The sequence below is a fragment of the Hylaeus anthracinus genome, unplaced genomic scaffold, assembly GCF_026225885.1.
Source record: "Hylaeus anthracinus isolate JK02 unplaced genomic scaffold, UHH_iyHylAnth1.0_haploid 5, whole genome shotgun sequence".
Classification (NCBI taxonomy): domain Eukaryota; kingdom Metazoa; phylum Arthropoda; class Insecta; order Hymenoptera; family Colletidae; genus Hylaeus; species Hylaeus anthracinus.
In genome coordinates this window covers 6,139,582-6,158,340 of record NW_026535322.1, presented here as the reverse complement: position 1 = coordinate 6,158,340, position 18,759 = coordinate 6,139,582, and the positions used below count along the sequence as shown (strand labels likewise).

Below are 18,759 nucleotides of genomic sequence, written 5' to 3'. Positions count from 1 at the left end.
GCCTTCGCTACCGCGGACGCTCCAACGGTATCCGCGCGCTCTGATTGGTCAGTGTTTTCCGTTAATATCTCCTCAACGAAGCCTTGGACAATATTTTCGCTAAGGAAAAAGTTGTTTCAAATCACCTCCCGAACCACTTCTTTCAAGGTGGTACAACATTTTTGGGACACCCTGTAATATGAATAAAAATAAAGAAGGTTCCATTAAAAAAAATTGATTTGTTTCCACTTGTTTCTATGCAAAAAAAATCCATTCAGTGAATACTCAGTGTGCACTTAGTGAGCGGTGCCTGTTTGAATGCACCCAATAGCTACAGAGAGCGGTGAAAGCGAATAATTTGTAAGCTCACCCGCTCACTAAGCGGCTCAGCGAGCGACAACCCTTTTGGTTGCACCCAATTAATAATGCGTGTACACATGTACGTAGGCATACGCACTATTCAAGAAATTAAAGGATCCCCATATTGAGCACACCTGCTATATACAGATAATACGAAATCCAAATACATTGACTTGAATCCAAAGCTTTTTCTATTTGTATCATCTGTGAGATTGCAAAAGACGAACGTTAGAAAGGAAGTTCTGTTGTGCTAAGCAGTTTCTAACAATGCTTCAAGTGGATGACAGAAAGGTAAAGCATTATTCCATCCCTTGTCCCCGCCATTTTATCCTGAAATGTCAGCAAAAACCATCGTTTAATAGTTATTTTGTGTTTTTAATGTTACTCGATTACAGTCCGTTATTTTTCTGTTTTTTTTTTTTATCACAATAGATACTTTTAAATTTTAATATTACTATTTATTACTTTTTCATACCACTACTTATTTACAAGGCTAGTTTTTGGGACATTTTAAGGTTATTTAATTTTTATTCTTTTCCTAACAACATTCCTACCACAAATATTCTTCTAATCAAATCATTCTTGTTTTCAATGTTTCATGTTCACAAAAGCTGAATAGTATCACTAGTTCTTTTAAGTTTAAATCACCTTTGAGAGTATCTTTGCGACATTTGTAAATAGATAGTTATGTAAATATTAAACATAGTTTTCCAGAAATAGTAAGTGAATGTGTGGATTATCGCTATAACACACACATGCTTAGAATAGAAGGTTATCTGTAGCTGTCACCATGTACTATAATTAATTCTGATACTAAAATTAAATGGATAATACGTTAAATCATATGTAACACATAATATGTCTCACATTTTGGTTTTAATTAAACATTAGGGTGTCCACTTTGATCTATCTTAAGCAATCTCTGCTTACATTTAATTTGCTTTCCATTTGGAACATTTTATTACTTTACTATCAACACTATACTAAGACTTGTTTTCGCCAATATTATAGATTATCAACTCATTAACCGATAGAATTGTTTATTCAGCAACTTATAGTTAATTGGAATCATCATCACTATTATTGCCTTATCTCACTTTTGTATCTTGTTTACTCTTCTCATCAGCTCAAAATAAAAAAGATTCTTAGACAAAAATTGCTATCTTTGCTAATAGAATAAGAACTGATACCTTAGCATGATAATCTCAAGTGTTTAATCTAACTTCAAATCAATTTCAACATATGTGGTTGAAAACTGGCTCACTGTCCATTGCATTTGGTGTTCGATCACCAGTAATCTGCTTCAGCTCTCAGAAAGTTCAAGAAACTAGCGTATCGATAGAGTGGTCATAAGTCACTGTTTGTCTTGTTATGCTCAAACTAATAATGACAAATACTGAAACCTTCCTAGAAAGAAAGTTAATCATTCTTACAATATAGATACTTTTATGATACAGATTTCCAAATAAAAACCATTCTGCATACGTACCATTTGTCATTCAATCTAATAAAGATGATATAACTTTTCTAACACACCATAAATTTATACCATGGTAATCACAAACATCTTTAAAAGTGTCTTAAACCATATTTAAAGAGTCTTTAATTTTGCATAGAAATGTTATGTAAGCTTCTTTTCTGTATTATCACAGATAATGGAGTACAAAAGTCTTCGTTCCACTTATCACTGATTATTCTATATTCATTATTCATTGTCAATCATTTTTCTTACAATTTTGCCTTATCCATTTTTCCTTAAATCTATGTGTATTACGCGGCGATTTTGTGCTTATCTTTATTTCTATGATTCCTGTTCTTTTTCTGATTTCGCTGAGTAATACTCAACATGATGCATCATTGCTGTCGATTCACCTATAGCATGAGCATTCAATTCTTAAACACTGGTAACTTCCATCTGTTTGTTTAACTTTTCTATTATCTGTTCATGAAGTATTGTAAATTACTATTTTTAAAATATGTTTAAAACAAATTGTACACATGTTAAATAATACCAAAAGAATTTCAAAGAATGTAAAAAGAAAATGTATTGTTTATGGTAAAACGTAAAATTTATACTTAGTAACTAAGTAAATTTACAAAGAGCCTTTATGAAATTGGGTTTTGATTTTAGGGGAAAACTTTGTATACATTTTGTATAGGGTTCTATGAAATCAACAACGAAAAAAAGTTTCACTCCAAAATGTTCATTATTAGGCTACCTGCGAATTTTGCATCTTACGTTTTTATTTTATCTCGTTTATTACGATTGTTATCGTTAAATTATTCGAATGAATTGCATTAAATTGCCAACAGATTAATTAAAAGAGTACATACGAGAGTTATCAAAAGTTTTTAAAAGATTGATACAGAATTTATGCATTTATCAATCCTTTTATTTAACCTTATCTTTGATTAATCGAAAGAATACAAGAGTCAATAAAAATTTGTGAGTAATTGCCAAATAATTTGTACGTTTATCAGTACTTTTACTTAATCTTATCTACGATTAATTGAAAGAATTACTCGTCATTTTATAATACATCATAAATCTAAAGTTTAAAAAATTGAAATAATATTCTAAAATAATTAACTTGTATTTGTTATCTTCCTATAATTTTTTTTTTACATTTCGATAAATTACATTTTTGCAAATTACTTGGAATATTTTATCTCGTTGTTTTCGATGACCTTGGACTATTCTCTCAAGGTTAACACTCTGAATAATCATTTCCTACAATAATAACCGCCACTCGGCTTTAGTTTCCAGGATATTAGTAAAAATATATCTAATACTACGTATCGTGGTTCTAAAGTTTCACATTGCATGTACGTTCCAGATCGTAGAAGACCTTGACTTTAACACATGTGTAGATTGAAGACGCCAGTATACTAATTAACTGCTCCAAATGAAAGAATCGACTGTGTTTTATCGAGAAAATTTTCCATCTACATAAGAAATTTTCCTATCTTCGCATTTGAGCATGCATTAGATAACAATTGCAAGCCTAATTCCTCCAGAAGCTCCAGAGCTATTACTCAATCAGCCGCAAAACGTTTTGAAATAAAAACGAATCCTATAAGAACATTTTTCGTGAATCGCTATTTGTCAAAACATTAATCTTTCTTTTCTTTAGGAATTTTTTTCTCATAAACAATAGAGGTTGCGCTTGTATATTATTTGACAAGATATGCTTCATTTTGACCGAGGAAGTGGAAAATAATTTTTAAAAACGTGGGTTTTCTAGCAGGGTTCTATGAGACCTACAATGAAAACAAAATTTCGATTAAAAATGTTCATTATTAAAAGAGCTATACAATTATTGACAATGATGCAACCTTTACATACTTTCCCGCCAAAAACTGCTAAAAAATACTCTCTTCCGACAGTTAGTTTTTTTTTTTTTTTTTCCAAAATCTTCACCTAAAGACTCGCAGTTTCCGGTCACTCCTCGTTACTTGCAATTCGAATTTTCTACGTACTGAAATTTTCCTGTCTCCCCCTTTTCAACTATGCATTAGATAAGAACTGCAAGCGTAATTCCTTCCATTAGCTACAGAAACAATTACCCAGTCAGTCATAAAACGAACGATCGGGATCGTTCATGAATCGTCCGATAAACAAAACAGCGGTCACCGGGCCGCTCCAGGCCGTTATGATAACAAACCGCGTCCGGAGGTCGCGGAGATAATGGCGAGATATCGTACGTTATTCCTCTAAGACGAGATACACTCGTTAGAGTCGGTTAGCCAGTTGTCTTTCGTGAGTCGCTGATTTGCGTGACGACAGACACTTTTCAGTCGAGTGTCGACTCACGTGCGCGCGTCGTGTCGGTCATCTTCGCTCCGGTCGTATCGGTTCGCGCTCGATTTGGAGCCGCGAGTGCCTTAAACCTTAAACGTTGGAAAATCGTCGTTCAGTGAATTAATTGAAGCTATTTTTGCTCTATAGAGTCACTATTTTATCGAAGTGAGTGTGTTGTTTCTGGAAGCAATGTCAAACGATCGGTTGTACATGTGCGAACTAAAATTAGATTCTTTAATTTTGAAATTTATCTTTAACGAATTAAAAGTTTAGCGAAATATAGTCGTTCTGTTTAGAGTTTTATTTGCGTTTAGTACTTTTTATTATCAATCAACAGAAGCACTCAACGTTGCTCGACCTGACACCTATTCGCGATGAGGACAATTAGGGACGTTTGTACGTCGTCACGACTGACGTTTGACAGATAACATCTGCATTAGGAAATGTTATATCATTGGGAATCTTTTTTTTATGAATTTTTCATTCTTTCGTCTGTGCGAATTGTTAATGATGACAAGATTTTAATGTTGACAAGGAATGTATATATTTTGTCTGTACTGTCTGTACTTTTTTCAAGTGTATAGTATGGTCGAGATGAGAATTCCAATGACCTTGACATGTGTTATCAAGGTCAACGTTCTCAACAATTCCATTTTAGTCATTTCAAAAAACAAATAGGGATAATATTGTCTGTTTTCTTTTTTATTTTTGGATAAAAACGAGACATTTGTTAAAAATGTTTAAACAGACATTATCTTTACTCGGAATGTCATCAAATTAGTTTATAAATATATAGTAATTATAAATTTATCAGATATTAAACGTTAAACTTGCTGCATCATATTTACACTTATACAAGTAAAAAAAAAATATTTTTCCATCTCCTTTATCTTTTAAAGTTCTAACAAATTTTTAATTCTTTTTATTTTCTTTCGCCAAAAGTCTTAATTCTATCTCATGCCAATTAACCTAATGCACCTTTTTGGGCCGCAGCATCAGTGGCGCCATTTAGCGTGAACCACGATATTCCGAGGGTCGGCCATTTTGGTTCACTTGATACCATTTAAGATCCTCTTCTTTTCCACAAATACAGGCACTAAAATTTAAATTTCTTATATAATATGAATTATGAATACGCGAAATTGCCGTAAATATGTTTACTTCAGGATTTCTACGACGAAACCTAAAATACATTTCGATTTCATAAAAAAAAAACCAGGAAAATTATAAATTGTAATTCGTGCATTGTTTTTGGAACCTCGATCGAATTCAGTTCGTTATAATTTAAAAAAAAAAACGATAGTTTGTGCAACCGATCGCCAATTGTTTCTTGCTTTCTTTCAAAAAATACATAATCAATTGACATTTTTAAAGAATAAATCGTGTCCAGAACCATGCAAAAATTCGCGAAATTGGATGGCGCCGATAACGGGATAAAATTGCTCAAAGGGAAAGGTATTTATTGTTCATATTCTATCCTCTCTTGGTGAACGAATCCGCAGGCACGTGGTCATCAACGCAGTCCCTCAGATACACAGGCATTTCGTGAGAGGACCAAACGCGATGCCCTGATCGAACTTCAACGTGAATTGGAGAAACTCGAGGGGACAGCGACAGGGGAGGTCAAGGAGGAATTTCAGCGACAATTCAACGGCTTCACCGAACTCTTTCAAAGGTTCCTTGCAGAGGAAGGCCCCTCGTTAGAATGGGATCGTATACAGAAGCTTCCAGACGATGCGGTAAATCAATCTTATTTATTTATTTATTTTAAATAATGGCTGCCACTCGCGCATACGCGTGCAGTAGCTGTAGGAAACGATGCGTGGTCCCAATTCTTTTATATTTCTATCGATAAGCGATTAATAATCCAAAAATTGCATTACAATTTAGATTTGTACTGAGGAAATTTGAAACAATTCTCAGATGTATCATCAGTGCGTATGCGCAAGTGGAGACCATTACTAGCCCTGGGATTCCCCTGTAATGTTACCATCCAGACAGTACAGTGCTACCAAATTAAACTCGTTAAAAAATTACAATTTACTTTCAAAAATTTTCAGATAAGAGATTACAATTCTTTGCCGACCCCAGAAGGAGAAGAAGTGAGAGCCCTGTTAAATAAGTTAGTGGTTATTAAATTGAATGGAGGACTTGGAACTAGCATGGGATGCCACGGGCCAAAGTCTGTAATCGCAGTTCGCAATGGTCTCACTTTTCTCGATCTTACTGTCCAGCAAATTGAGGTAACACATGTACAATTACATTATAATAAAGTTAAAGAAAACTAACCAGAGAACTAAAGAACTAACAACCATTTCTTTCCGTAAACAGTATTTGAACAAAACTTACAATGCCAATGTACCCCTCATTCTGATGAATTCTTTCAACACCGATGAGGACACACAACGAATCATAAGAAAATACAAAGGAATAGATATAGATATTCAAACATTCAATCAAAGCTGCTACCCTCGTATCAACAGAGATTCTTTGCTTCCAATTGCTAAACACTGTGATGTCCAAGATGATATCGAAGCGTAAGATCAATCTCCAATGTTTCTATATCTTTACAATAAATATAAAATTACATGTATAAACCAATATTAATTTCATTTGCAGGTGGTATCCTCCAGGTCACGGAGATTTCTACCAAAGTTTTCGAAATTCAGGTTTACTGAACAAATTTTTGAAAGAAGTATATTTCATTACCTCAATATGTGTTAATTAAGAATAATATTGTAGATTGATACGATTAATTATAATGAGTGTCGTGTTTATATAGGGACGCGAGTATTGTTTCATTTCAAACATTGATAATTTGGGCGCGACTGTAGATTTCAAAATTTTGAAATTATTATTGGAGAAACGTGAAGCACCTCCTCTCGAGTTTCTTATGGAGGTGACTGACAAAACTCGAGCTGATGTGAAGGTAATAAAATTTCTTTTATACGATAGAATATATTTATATATTTTGAAATGTAACTTCTTAAGAACAAACCATTCTATATTTTACAAATCTAAAATAAATAATTTAATTACTCTTTATCCAACTTTTATCCAATTATAGATTTTTATATGTCCTTGTAGGGAGGAACGTTGATCAAATACGAAGACAAACTCCGTCTGCTTGAAATCGCACAAGTTCCAAAAGATCACGTAGATGACTTTAAATCTGTAAAGACATTCAAGTTTTTCAATACAAATAACTTGTGGATAAAACTTAGTGGTACGTGTGTTTATTTCTTCTCATAGCGTGACTCATAGTTGTAACGCTAACAATTCTTGCAGCTGTCGATAGACTACTTTCATCAAATTCTTTAAACATGGAAATTATTGTCAACAATAAGACATTTTCAAATGGTCTGAATATTATTCAGCTGGAAACAGCTGTGGGGGCTGCAATGAAGTCATTCGAAGGAAGTATTGGTAAGAAATCCAGAATTTTTATTCTTTGTAGAGCTTCTGTATGATACTGCTATAACGTAATGTTGACTGTATTTTAGGTATAAATGTGCCACGTAGCAGATTTTTGCCAGTAAAGAAGACCTCAGATTTGATGCTTGTCATGAGTAATTTGTATACTTTGCGCAATGGTTCCTTAGCGATGAGTCCTCAGCGAATGTTCCCTACAACACCTCTTATAAAGCTAGGCGATAACCATTTCTCCAAGGTCATTATCCTCATTGAACCCTATAAAAAGTCTCTACTTTCTTGCTTATATGTTAAATAAGTGATAAATCTTTTATTTTAGGTCAAAGAATTCCTCACCAGATTCCCAACTATACCTGACCTGTTAGAATTAGATCACTTGACTGTGTCTGGTGACGTTACTTTTGGAAAAGGAGTGACTCTCAAAGGAACTGTTATCATTATCGCTAATCATGGAGAGCGTATCGATCTTCCATCAGGTACAATTTTAGAAAATAAGATTGTATCTGGTAATCTACGTATTTTGGATCATTAAATGGATCGTTAGATTTTGATTATTTTCGATTATTACGATTAATGTCTGAAGAAAACACATGATTTTATTTATTTAATACTAAATGGTTCATTATGTTTTCAAAAAGGATATATACGTTATAATTTACATGTACATTTAAACGAACATGAGAGAATTATAATCGATTTAAAGTAATTAATGTTAGAAGAGATAATTTCAATGTATAAATGGCATAGCTATGTAAATGCTATTTCGAAGGTGATGAAAGATTGTAAACATGTTAGTTGAATATCAAATTGTTTTCAATATTTGTTACTTTTATTACATTCTCCTTGTATGCGAATATACTTATTTTTAAATAACTGTCTAATGATGTAACATAAAAACACATCAAGTGTCAACGACATTGTCAAATTCCAAGGTTACTACATTACTCGGGCTACATTATTTATTTTAAATTATACATAGGCACACGCAATATCATCATTTGCTTCTTTTTTTATACCTAGTTTTTCATCTTTGCGCGTAAAAAGTATAATATATACAATGTTCAACATTTTTTATATGTACAAATAAGCCAGAAACAATTGATCTCTAAATATTCTTAAAGTCTACTATAGATTGATTCGAAAATAGCTCCCGTGTAACGTAAACCATTATCAAAAGTCACTTTATAAATTGTACAATGGATGAAAAAAGGTAAACAAAGCAAATCGAATCACCAAAAATTTGGAGGAAGTCGACCGTCGGGTGGTGGCACGGAGCCGTTCGTTAAACTGTTCTTCAAAAATTCTTGTAGACGTACTAAAGGGCCACCGCTAACGCATCCTACGCTTTGCATGCAGGGATAATATTTTTCAGACAACAACATCAACAATTTTGGAAATTGGTTTGGATAGGCAGTCCACAATAAGTTTCCAGCGACTTCGAGCATGTCCAACAAAAGAGTGGCGCAGATGTCTGCTACCTCTGTTCTGGGTTCTGAAATAAAATTACCCATATAAATGAGATATTTTAGGTACAAATCTTGGGTGACTCGCCTTGTATAATAGTTACAATAATTACCAGTATTTAAAACAACAGCCAGCCATCGCCACGCGTACTGAAGCCCATGTGGATTGCTTTTATTAATACCTTTTCTTTGAGAAGTGATGATAATGGAAGTATACAGCCTCATCAAACCGGACATTCTTTTTAAAAACTTATCATACTTCTCAAGGGTTCCATCCTCATTATACTTGTATCCTAACGACGTATAATAACTCTCATCCGATTGGTCTACCATCTTTGGAAGAAACACAGGAACAGTAAATGGACAAGCGCTGTGAAAGTGCGACAAAAGTAGATCACCAAAGTCAGAGTGATCGTTCCAGAGAGCAACGACTACCGCAGCAATTGGAAATGCCATTTTTGGTTTGCTGGAAACAAGTGTTTCGCCTTGGCTCTGTTAAAAAAGAAACATTAAATGTGGTACGGTTTACTATACAACAACCACGTTAATATTATCAGCAAGAACTAAGCTACATACAACTATTTTCTTCGCTAAGATATTTTTGCAGAAAGCTATCCCTTGTGGATATTCATTCACATTTGGCATAGCCCTTCCTGTGAGAAGATTATGCAATCTTTCGTATTTGTCTCTTAGATGTTGTTCGTTGATACCAGAGATTGCATTCACTGGTATATTTATTGCTTTTTGGCATTCAAATCGAAACTTTCTTGTACTCTCAGCCTGCACAAAGTCATTGTAGCTGTTCGCATAATAATCTAGGAACTGTTGACTATCCATGTACCGTTGTAGAGATTCCTTGTCAACGTATTTGTACAAATTGTCTGAAAATAGATGAAGATCGTGTATTTATAAAAAATATGTGCAGTGCGTCAAGTGTAACTCTTATTTGAAAAGTGTCTCGAAATATAACTAAAATAATTAATACGCACTCTCGTGCATACTCTCATGTTCTTCCAGTGAAACAATTTCTTCTTTATTAACCACCACTGGGGTTACTTGTGGTATATTTAGAACAGTTACATTTTCTGTTACATGTACATTTTCTAGTGGTTCGCTGTCTCCATATTTGTCTTCGTTGCTTTGAGTGTCATCGGTACTCGTCTGTTCGAAAACGACAACATCGCAAATGGGTTGAAAGTGACATTGCTTCGCACTCTCCATGTTGGCTAAATCTGCCTCGTACTGAGCGTTTATCCTCTCTGAAATATGCAACAAAACATAAACATTTGGTTTTAGAAAATCGTGGAAAATAAAAAGAACGACACCTCACCTGCTTCTAATTTAAATGCACACAACATTTCATCGATTAGCTCAACCATTTTTTTCATAGAATTTAAATCGATAGCTGTTGCTTCTCCTGTCTGAATATATATTTACATATATTGTTACATGTTCTTTTCAAATTTAAGACTAATTTCAGCGCTTACCTGAACTTTCTCATGTATAGCCTCCTCTTGATTAAGCAAGTCTTGCAATTTCACGCTGTAGGAAGATGCAGACAGAGTAATAAGTTCGCAATACTTTGCTCGGAACGTCTCTCGAAGAGCTAATACACTTTTAGCCAATTCTTCTTTCTCTTTCATTTGTTTCTTGTATTCCTCCAACTCTTTGTGTCTTTCATGTTTCCTCCGTATTTCTTCTTGCTCTGCAATTCTTTCCTCCGCCAATATATATGCATAGTTCTCTTTGCTTCTTCGTTCACGCTCCTTAGCCAAATAAAAGCGCGAGATTGCCATATGTTCCTTTATAGCTTTGCCGTTTTCCCTCATGTTCTGCCAGTGACGCTCAATCTCTTTCTAAAGATACACAAAGATTTCAGAAAACTAAGTATACATATTTCTGAGATTTAAAATAAATAATTACCCAAACTTCCTCCTTCCTTTGGTTCTCACTCTCCAAAAAGATCTTGTTAACAGAGAATGCAATGCCGCTCTGCAGAGAAATTTTGTTGTTCTGCGAATGAATGGACTTTGATGGATCTTTGATGTTGCAAGAATTCTGTTCATTTTCTGTGTTCTCTGATTGCTGGATCTCATTTTCAGTTGGTGTTAAATCGGGACCAATTTTGATGCTGTCTATGTTCCCGGAGATGCGAAAAGCTTTCTTTAAAGCGGATACTTTCAGAGAGGTGAAGTCTGAAGCGATGTCGTTCGTAATTTGTGGCTGTTGTTGAACGTAAAAGTTTATATTAAAAGATTTGCGATGAATGAATTGATTGAATCGATAGAAATGTGCTTACAGTCTCATGTTTAGAGTGAGGCATCTTTGGAAGTATGTTGAGAGACATAGGATATGGTTTATTGAATTTTAAGAAATTCACTATTTATAAGATCTTAGAGATGTTATTATAACCTAAAAATTTAGTTTCGGCATTCAGTCCAGATACATGCAAACAGAATTTAATAAAACATTTTTAATTTTGATTTTGGAATAGAATGTGTATGAGGTTTGGTGTATTTTAAAATACTAGTACTCCACTAATTATTTAAAAATGTTCCAACATGACATATAACCATTCACTGCCATTCACTCATCAGTTATTCCAAAATGTTCTAAAACTGTTGATCTGAACCATAGTGGACCATGGCATGGAACAGGATCGATTATTTTAATTTTATATGGGATTGTTTAGACCAGTATGTACTAGTTACTAGAGGGACACAAAGCCAATGGGTGCATTTGGGTGCATTCCACTGATCCTGATCAATGATAGATTTAGATACAGATAGATATACTAGAATGTCTAGCACAACCATGGACATAGGAATATAGGGACCAGGCATAGTAGACGTGGTGCGGCATAAAACCAAGGTGAAGCCCATCGGCCATCTTCCGTTGTCAATTTACAGCGGAAAGTTTAAACAGGACTATAATTGAAAATATGGTTATATGTAAAAGATAATTATAACAAAAAATAAACCAAAATAAAAATTCATCGACAACGCCTATCTGTAGAATATAATGAAAACAATATTTATTTGTATATTAGTATTTCGATATTAGTATACATTAATATTATGATACGTTAACATACCCTCAACGTTTATAAGATTTAATAGTCGTAAGATAGCATTTATCATGGACATATTCACGCGCATTGCATGTTTGTATATATACATCAGAGTGGTTCTTAGTAATAGATAATCGACAATCTTTCTTAAATTTTTTTTCAAAACTCCTTCGTCCTCCAAAAGGTTCTTATACAAACAAAAATACTTCTCGTTCAATATGATCTTGATCAAATAAGCTAATTTGATCATGTTTATTCCCTACAGGAATTATTTTTCATGCAGTAGAACCTTTTTGCAGCTAAATAACAATAAAATATTAAAGTTAATGAGTAAATCCTACCACAATATACATACATACATACATATTTTTGCTCGAAATAGGCATTGTTGTTAAGTTTTTGGTTTGTTATGAAATACGTGTACCACCTAAACTTTAATTGTTGTATTATACTTCCAATATTCTCATACATTGCAATTTCTGTCTAGCAGAATGTATTAATATAACAATAAGAAATCTTGTTGGTTTCTTTATGAGAAAAAAAAAGCCATGCAAAAGAGTTTTTACCATCTTGACTATTATTTGTAAAGTTGCCATTGTTTTGAGTATGTAGTATATGTAAATTATGTTCAATCTTACCACTACTAAATATATGGACATCGGCACACTGTAATGAGCTGAAAATGTTTTCGCTACATACTTGTTCATTTGCAATCACTACACTGCAGATTTTAAGCATTTATGACACGTAAGCATAGGAAAAACATACTAAACGTACCCATAATATGTACAATTATATAAAATAAAATATTAATACTATTACAATAATTTATGAAACATTTTCTACATACATTTTCCATGTGATTTCCACGTTAGCGTATGTCATAAATACGTAAAATTCATTGCCTAGTAATCACTAATAATTCCAAATACCATTAGCATATATGAAAAATCTCATTGTTAGCGCTATGAATCTAATTTTTCCGGTTGATACCTTATAAAACACTTTTTTATCATTTCTTTTGTATACTGTATCTAAAAGTACAGTTTGGAATAATTACTAAACGGTCGGAGATACGAAAATAAAGTAGCAAAATGCAATATTATTCTTTAAATACAATTTTATATCAAAAAGAAAAATAAATTCTATAGATTCTACTATTTGAACCGTTTTTGAGCAAAGCTACAGGAAAGGAAAAATTGTTAAAACACGCAATACAAGTTCTCTGCTACTTGACTTATTTTATTTACAGAATATACTCGAAATGTTCATCTTCAGTTTGTAACTGCAGGCTGCAGGAAATCCTAACACAAAAAGCATCGTATCTCCTACCCCTCCATAATTATTTCATTTTTTTTTTCATACACATTGTCTTTGTATGTGAGAACATGCGACATGTCTGCTTGCATACATTGGGTGTGTCTCGCAATTTATTTAATTAAAATGCGTATGTACATTTTAATTAAATTTACATACACATACACCCATTTTAATTAAACAATACAGAATTAGGATCTTCATTGTCGAGCTGTTTTACGTGTCTCAGTACGTCCTTCTTCGTGATGACTCCCAGAAGTCGCCTGTAAATATAAATATAAGAATATAAAATAATATATAATGTGACGGTCCGAGCGTGGACAGAAAAGTCTGCCCCGTCACAATAATTATTTTCTAAGTAAATATTTTTATTTTATTATATAAATAGATACCCATTATGCGTAACGAGCGTTTGTCTCAGCCCCAGCTTCCTAAACATATCAACGACAGTTTCCATAGGTGTCTGGTCCGTAATAGTAATCGGAGCCATGTCAAGGATTTTCTTCAGTTTGAGAGGCGGAGGGGAATGACTCTGAATATTGTTTCCATTGGTGAATATGACCAATGATTGTCCAGTGATCTCTTCCATCATACGCTTAGCATTCGCAATAGCAAGGTTCAGATCTCTGCGTAAGACAAAGCCGACGAGGTACTGCGATTCTTTAGAAACTATTACAGGGAACCCATTGTGCTCTGTTTCTTTTAATAAGTTTTCGACATCGTCTACTGTCATTGAATCCTGAGTGAGCACATGGAGAGCTTCGTTGCGCCTGGAAAAATTTTAAATCGATTAACTTCGAAAGAAGAGAAAAGATTGAGAGAAAATGTTGCTCCCGTCCAATATTTTAAAAATATTTAAGTACGTAGTGATTTAATTACTTAGGTTGCATGACATCGGCTGCAAGAGTAGTATGCTGCACTTCATCCTTGCTATCAAGGAATGGATACCCATTCAAGCCGATGTGAGCATCGTAGATACCTTGCTTCCCAAGAGCATCGCCAACCCACTTGCTCGCCATGGCAGCAGCCATTAAAGGAACAATATATCTAACTCCACCAGTTAATTCGAACATTATTACCACGAGGGAAACAGTCATTCTCGTAACACCTCCAAGAACAGCTGCAGCGCCAACCATTGCGTACAGACCTGGCGTTATACAGTCCACACCGGTCGAGCACTCTTCGCTAAACATCCAGATGTGTGGATAATTGTATGCGAGTTGTTCCATTCCGATGCCAACAATGCGACCCATTATGGCTCCCAGACAAAGCGAGGGGATAAACAATCCACAAGGTACTTTCATACCGAATGTGAATATTGTCATGACAAGTTTCAGGATTAACGCTAGAACAAGAAGCCATATCGCCTTATGGACTCCTGGACCTGCTGCTGCTATCTCTATTGCAGATTTCACCGCGCTGAAGTTTCTGTTGTAATCACTGTAATAATATCAAATTATAATACAAAGAGTTAACATTCCCCTAAAACAATAAAAAAAAGTAGGTTTTACAAACCATAAGATGTCTCCGTTGGACACACCGCACTGACTAAACAATAAATAAATGAGTTGACTCGTACTCATCCGTGTGTATGGATTAGGATATCCAATGACGGCAGTTGCAACTGTCACTATCAAAACCTCTGTAACCGGATACTGACCTAATTTAGAGGTCTTACGATACCTGCACCAGAACAGGTTCGCCTTGATGAACAAAGTAGCGATCACTCCCTGTAAAGATAAAAATGAGTAAAATCACAAGTCAAAAGAGTTCTTGTATCGTAGATTCACAGTGAAGACTTACTCCAATTATTCCAAGCATAACGAATGGTATTAACTCGAAGAATATCCAAGGTTTGTTGTACTCAACGTAAAAGAGCACCGAGTGTTCATTACCAAAGGGATTTATCGAGCGCAGAATGAAAGCAGCTATCAGAGCACAGAAGAACGACCGCCACAGGGTCTTCAGGGGAAAATAATAGCTCACCTGTAAAATAATTATTGTATAACTTAACATATATACATAGTTTTGTTCATATTGACCTCGTGTAACATGGTAGTCTGGATATACAAACGATCTTTCGAGTACAAAGGGTTAAAATGATATAGACATTGTTTCTGTGACTCACCTCTTCGAGACTGAACAGAACACCACCAATTGGAGCACCGAAAGCAACTGAAACTCCTGCTGCAGCAGCTGCTGACAAGATCTCTCTCTTTTTAGCTTCATTTCTACCATATTTTGGAAAGAGATAAGAAAATATATTCCCTATGCAACAAGCTATGTGAACCATGGGTCCTTCCTTGCCTAAGTTCAAACCTGCAGAGACTGACAAAATCAAACCCACTGACTTAATTATCAACGTCCACTTTCCCAAATATCCACGAATAATGAATCCACTTAGAATCGTTTTAATCTAAAAACCGATTTCAAAGTGTAAATTATAAATTATTATGTTTTCTATTTATTTGTTCCTTTTATGTTTACCTCAGGAATTCCAGAGCCACAAGCGTAGGGAGCGAACATCCTTACTAGCGAGGCAGAAAGCGAAGCGAACAAGAGAGCCCAAGCTATGTAGAACATGTACGAGATCATGTAAGGGCCTGCGCCATCCTTCGACTGATTAAATACCTCTGGCCACGTTCGCCACTGAAATAAATAACAAGCGATACAAATTTAAAGTTCCTGTGATACTCAGATATCTACGAAAAAACTGCTCAAAGTTGAAACTGCTCTAATAGAGTACAAATATCCTTACCTGAGAACAGTTACCACCATCAAAGGTTGTTTCGTTGTAACTCCAACAACATTGCTCTTTGTTCAGCCAGAAGGCTTGCGGACATATGCCAAATTTCAGATCGGTCATCCAGGAGGCTCCTATGTCTATGATACCTGCTGCAACTCCCGTAAAGAGCCCAACGAACAGAACGCAGAGCCATCCAGACCATGCGTCGTGGGCCCCCTTGATTAAACCCCAGATAGAGTCATGTCTTTTCTTCACGATGTATCTATGTCGCATTCTATCTCTAGCAATGTCTCGTTGCCAATCAATCGTATGGAAGTCATCGTACTGGCCAATCCCAGGAATGTCATCGGAATCAACTGAAACTGAGAGATCGAAGAAGCACAAATGATACTTTTTTTAATTTTGTGGATTACTGTGGAAGTTATAGTGTTTATTATAGTGCTTGCAGGACCTCACGAAACAAGAGCTTTTTTTATATTAACTTGTATTTAAAAATTTATTATATATCTAATTGTTGCAAGCTATTATTTTTTATTGAGTATTTATGTTTTATTGAGTATTTTTTTCTAACACTTTACATAAAGAAATTATAGTAGACATTACGTACTGTGGGAGGAAGCATCATCAATGCGAATGCAATGATCGGAAAGAACAGTACTGTCTCCGTGGTGAGATCCTACGTTATTAACTTCCAACATGTCGTCGTCGCTACTCGAATTATTATCGGATCCAGGTGTTCGAGTGTGAGAATCTTCTACAAAGTATGCATTGTCTGAATTTTCTACCTGTAGGAATAATTCAAGCAATACACTTTTTTCACATTTTTATTGTTTGATTGTTCCATTCGTGTCTTACCTTTGTATCAACTGACTGGTATGTTGTTAAAGGGTTCTGGTAATTTTGTGGTATCGTATTGTTTAACAAGTTCGTACCTTTCAGTGGAAACTTCTCCATGGCATTGCACACTGTAGGAATTTTGAGTATGACACGTGAGAAAAGAAGGAAATTTAAATTGAATGTGTTTGAAATTAAATTCCTTGTGGAAAATTGAATTCAAAGATTCATTCTTTTAGTACATAGAGTAAGATATTGTTGAAAAGAAAGTCTGCATTGTTTAATTTGTGATGACTAGAAGCGAAGGTACTAATTATATTTAAAAATTACTTGTTTCCTAATAGTTTTTTACCAATTGAAACTCCAGAAAAGAACAATCGCCTTCGGGTTACTGCATATTAAAACAGTACTGTCCTATAAGAGATTATCATATTTTCAGACTGTCCGTATGGGATTAGAGTGATGAATAATTCATGAGTGCCTTATAAGATTCTGAACCATAATCTTTCATTGTCCTGTATTAGGTATTATTATTGATAATTGTACAGAAATTGTTTAAATATGATAATGAGTGTTTAGTTAATAAAGCTGAGTAGAGATAATGCAAAAGTCTGCTTGTTATTTCAAAGAAAGCCACAAGTTTGTTTAAGTACTACATACAATATTAAATAAATTTAATTTGTGGATAAATAACATACAGAATATCCATATTAATATATTTTAATATATGTTTGATATACGATACAATAAATAATCGAATTTTAACTTACTAACAGTTAGTAACAGTTTATATATGTCTATGAAACAATTAGCTTTTTCTTTGTTTAGACTTAAAGAACTTTAAAAAATACAAAATAAAGCTGATTTAATGAATATATATTATCAAATGTGTACATAAGATAAGATAAATATTCTTAACACTTTAATTTACAAGTTGAGAAAGATTAAATTAAATCAATGAATTATAATTGCATTAATTGTACATCTGAGAGCAAGAAGAAATATTTAAATACACAAGAACTAGAATGTACTGGCGAAGCATGTACCACAAATCCATACCCTTAAATTTTAATTTATTAAGTATCGAATGAAAATTGTATGCCACTGTAGTGTCATGGCAATTTATTTTTATTCAACCTATTTATGTTAAATTCTCAAAACTAAGGAATGGACAACAAGCAATAATAAACGTACACTTGGGAAAATCCATTATTTGAAATGAATTCATGAAGAGGTTATCGACATCCCTAGAAAGTGAGGGATATGGATCTTAAAAGAAAGTTGAAAAGCGCGGATCTTTGAATAAAACATTAAAAATGTTTCCAACCTTCTTAAAATTTAGAACAAAATAACTTGCAATTAATTGTTACGTGTGGTTAGGATCAAGTTACCATACATTTGACAGTTCGACCTGTTCGACTGCTACTTGTCCTTACCATTTTTCCAGCTGGTGTGGTTACAAGCTTCCCGTTCATTAACTTTTTCTCCTTTCTTTTTTGTCACCTGAACATTGAGTAACACTATTTACGTTACTGGAGGTGATTGACAAATTCACCTCGAAGACACAAATCTCCCCTAACCCCTTTCGACTTTCGCCGTAGAGTATAGAAAAGCTACAGAAGGCTTTTATACAGCATACAGAAAGGCCAACGCTCACTAAGCCGCTCTGTGAGCGGGATTTAATAATATAGTGGCGCCATCGATGGGAAAACCCCCCAAGTTTGTAGTGAAAATAGTTTCCACTGTTGCTGCTAGA

General features: G+C 34.2%; 3 protein-coding genes across 9 annotated transcripts; 1 reads left to right on the top strand and 2 right to left on the bottom strand.

The window, feature by feature from the left end:
• The first annotated feature begins 496 nt into the window (after positions 1-496).
• On the top strand, positions 497-8,392 carry LOC128895281 (UTP--glucose-1-phosphate uridylyltransferase). Of its 4 annotated transcripts, none has more exons than XM_054157753.1 (11): positions 4,080-4,306; positions 5,532-5,596; positions 5,672-5,880; positions 6,202-6,384; positions 6,473-6,678; positions 6,761-6,836; positions 6,924-7,070; positions 7,229-7,367; positions 7,430-7,567; positions 7,645-7,811; positions 7,893-8,392. In XM_054157753.1, the coding sequence occupies exons 2-11, from the start codon at positions 5,536-5,538 to the stop codon at positions 8,103-8,105; spliced, it is 1,539 nt and encodes a 512-aa protein (XP_054013728.1). In that variant the 5' UTR covers positions 4,080-4,306; positions 5,532-5,535; the 3' UTR covers positions 8,106-8,392. The 4 variants fall into 4 exon arrangements, with proteins under 4 accessions (XP_054013729.1, XP_054013728.1, XP_054013726.1 ...); XM_054157751.1 differs by having other exon boundaries at positions 4,081-4,306; positions 5,516-5,596; XM_054157754.1 differs by lacking the exons at positions 4,080-4,306; positions 5,532-5,596 and adding an exon at positions 497-630 and having other exon boundaries at positions 5,644-5,880.
• Positions 8,381-11,892, bottom strand: LOC128895275 (mRNA export factor GLE1). Its single transcript, XM_054157736.1, has 8 exons — positions 11,336-11,892; positions 10,960-11,259; positions 10,524-10,892; positions 10,367-10,457; positions 10,026-10,295; positions 9,613-9,917; positions 9,150-9,528; positions 8,381-9,065 (listed from the first exon to the last, which is right to left on the bottom strand). The coding sequence occupies exons 1-8, from the start codon at positions 11,381-11,383 to the stop codon at positions 8,803-8,805; spliced, it is 2,025 nt and encodes a 674-aa protein (XP_054013711.1). The 5' UTR covers positions 11,384-11,892; the 3' UTR covers positions 8,381-8,802.
• A 154-nt stretch (positions 11,893-12,046) lies between these two features.
• Positions 12,047-18,592, bottom strand: LOC128895269 (H(+)/Cl(-) exchange transporter 5). Of its 4 annotated transcripts, none has more exons than XM_054157717.1 (11): positions 18,440-18,592; positions 17,025-17,134; positions 16,777-16,954; positions 16,182-16,531; positions 15,911-16,072; positions 15,552-15,839; positions 15,227-15,409; positions 14,939-15,153; positions 14,303-14,863; positions 13,816-14,193; positions 12,047-13,686 (listed from the first exon to the last, which is right to left on the bottom strand). In XM_054157717.1, the coding sequence occupies exons 2-11, from the start codon at positions 17,121-17,123 to the stop codon at positions 13,596-13,598; spliced, it is 2,505 nt and encodes an 834-aa protein (XP_054013692.1). In that variant the 5' UTR covers positions 17,124-17,134; positions 18,440-18,592; the 3' UTR covers positions 12,047-13,595. The 4 variants fall into 4 exon arrangements, with proteins under 4 accessions (XP_054013692.1, XP_054013693.1, XP_054013694.1 ...); XM_054157718.1 differs by having other exon boundaries at positions 16,182-16,525; XM_054157719.1 differs by lacking the exon at positions 18,440-18,592 and having other exon boundaries at positions 16,777-16,979.
• Between the last annotated feature and the right edge of the window lie 167 nt (positions 18,593-18,759).

What these genes read in the sequence shown, in the direction of transcription:
- LOC128895281 (XM_054157753.1), top strand. Translation starts at nt 5,536, where the DNA reads ATGCAAAAATTCGCGAAATTGGATGGCGCCGATAACGGGATAAAATTG. An exon ending in AAACTCGAGCTGATGTGAAG is followed by an intron (nt 7,071 to 7,228) that starts GTAATAAAATTT and finishes ATGTCCTTGTAG; the next exon opens with GGAGGAACGTTGATCAAATA. An exon ending in GTCATTCGAAGGAAGTATTG is followed by an intron (nt 7,568 to 7,644) that starts GTAAGAAATCCA and finishes ACTGTATTTTAG; the next exon opens with GTATAAATGTGCCACGTAGC.
- LOC128895275 (XM_054157736.1), bottom strand. Translation starts at nt 11,383, where the DNA reads ATGTCTCTCAACATACTTCCAAAGATGCCTCACTCTAAACATGAGACT. An exon ending in CTATACATGAGAAAGTTCAG is followed by an intron (nt 10,458 to 10,523) that starts GTAAGCGCTGAA and finishes ATATATATTCAG; the next exon opens with ACAGGAGAAGCAACAGCTAT. An exon ending in TCTTAGCGAAGAAAATAGTT is followed by an intron (nt 9,529 to 9,612) that starts GTATGTAGCTTA and finishes CTTTTTTAACAG; the next exon opens with AGCCAAGGCGAAACACTTGT.
- LOC128895269 (XM_054157717.1), bottom strand. Translation starts at nt 17,123, where the DNA reads ATGGAGAAGTTTCCACTGAAAGGTACGAACTTGTTAAACAATACGATA. An exon ending in TGATGATGCTTCCTCCCACA is followed by an intron (nt 16,532 to 16,776) that starts GTACGTAATGTC and finishes TCGATCTCTCAG; the next exon opens with TTTCAGTTGATTCCGATGAC. An exon ending in TTATGCTTGGAATAATTGGA is followed by an intron (nt 15,154 to 15,226) that starts GTAAGTCTTCAC and finishes TTATCTTTACAG; the next exon opens with GGAGTGATCGCTACTTTGTT.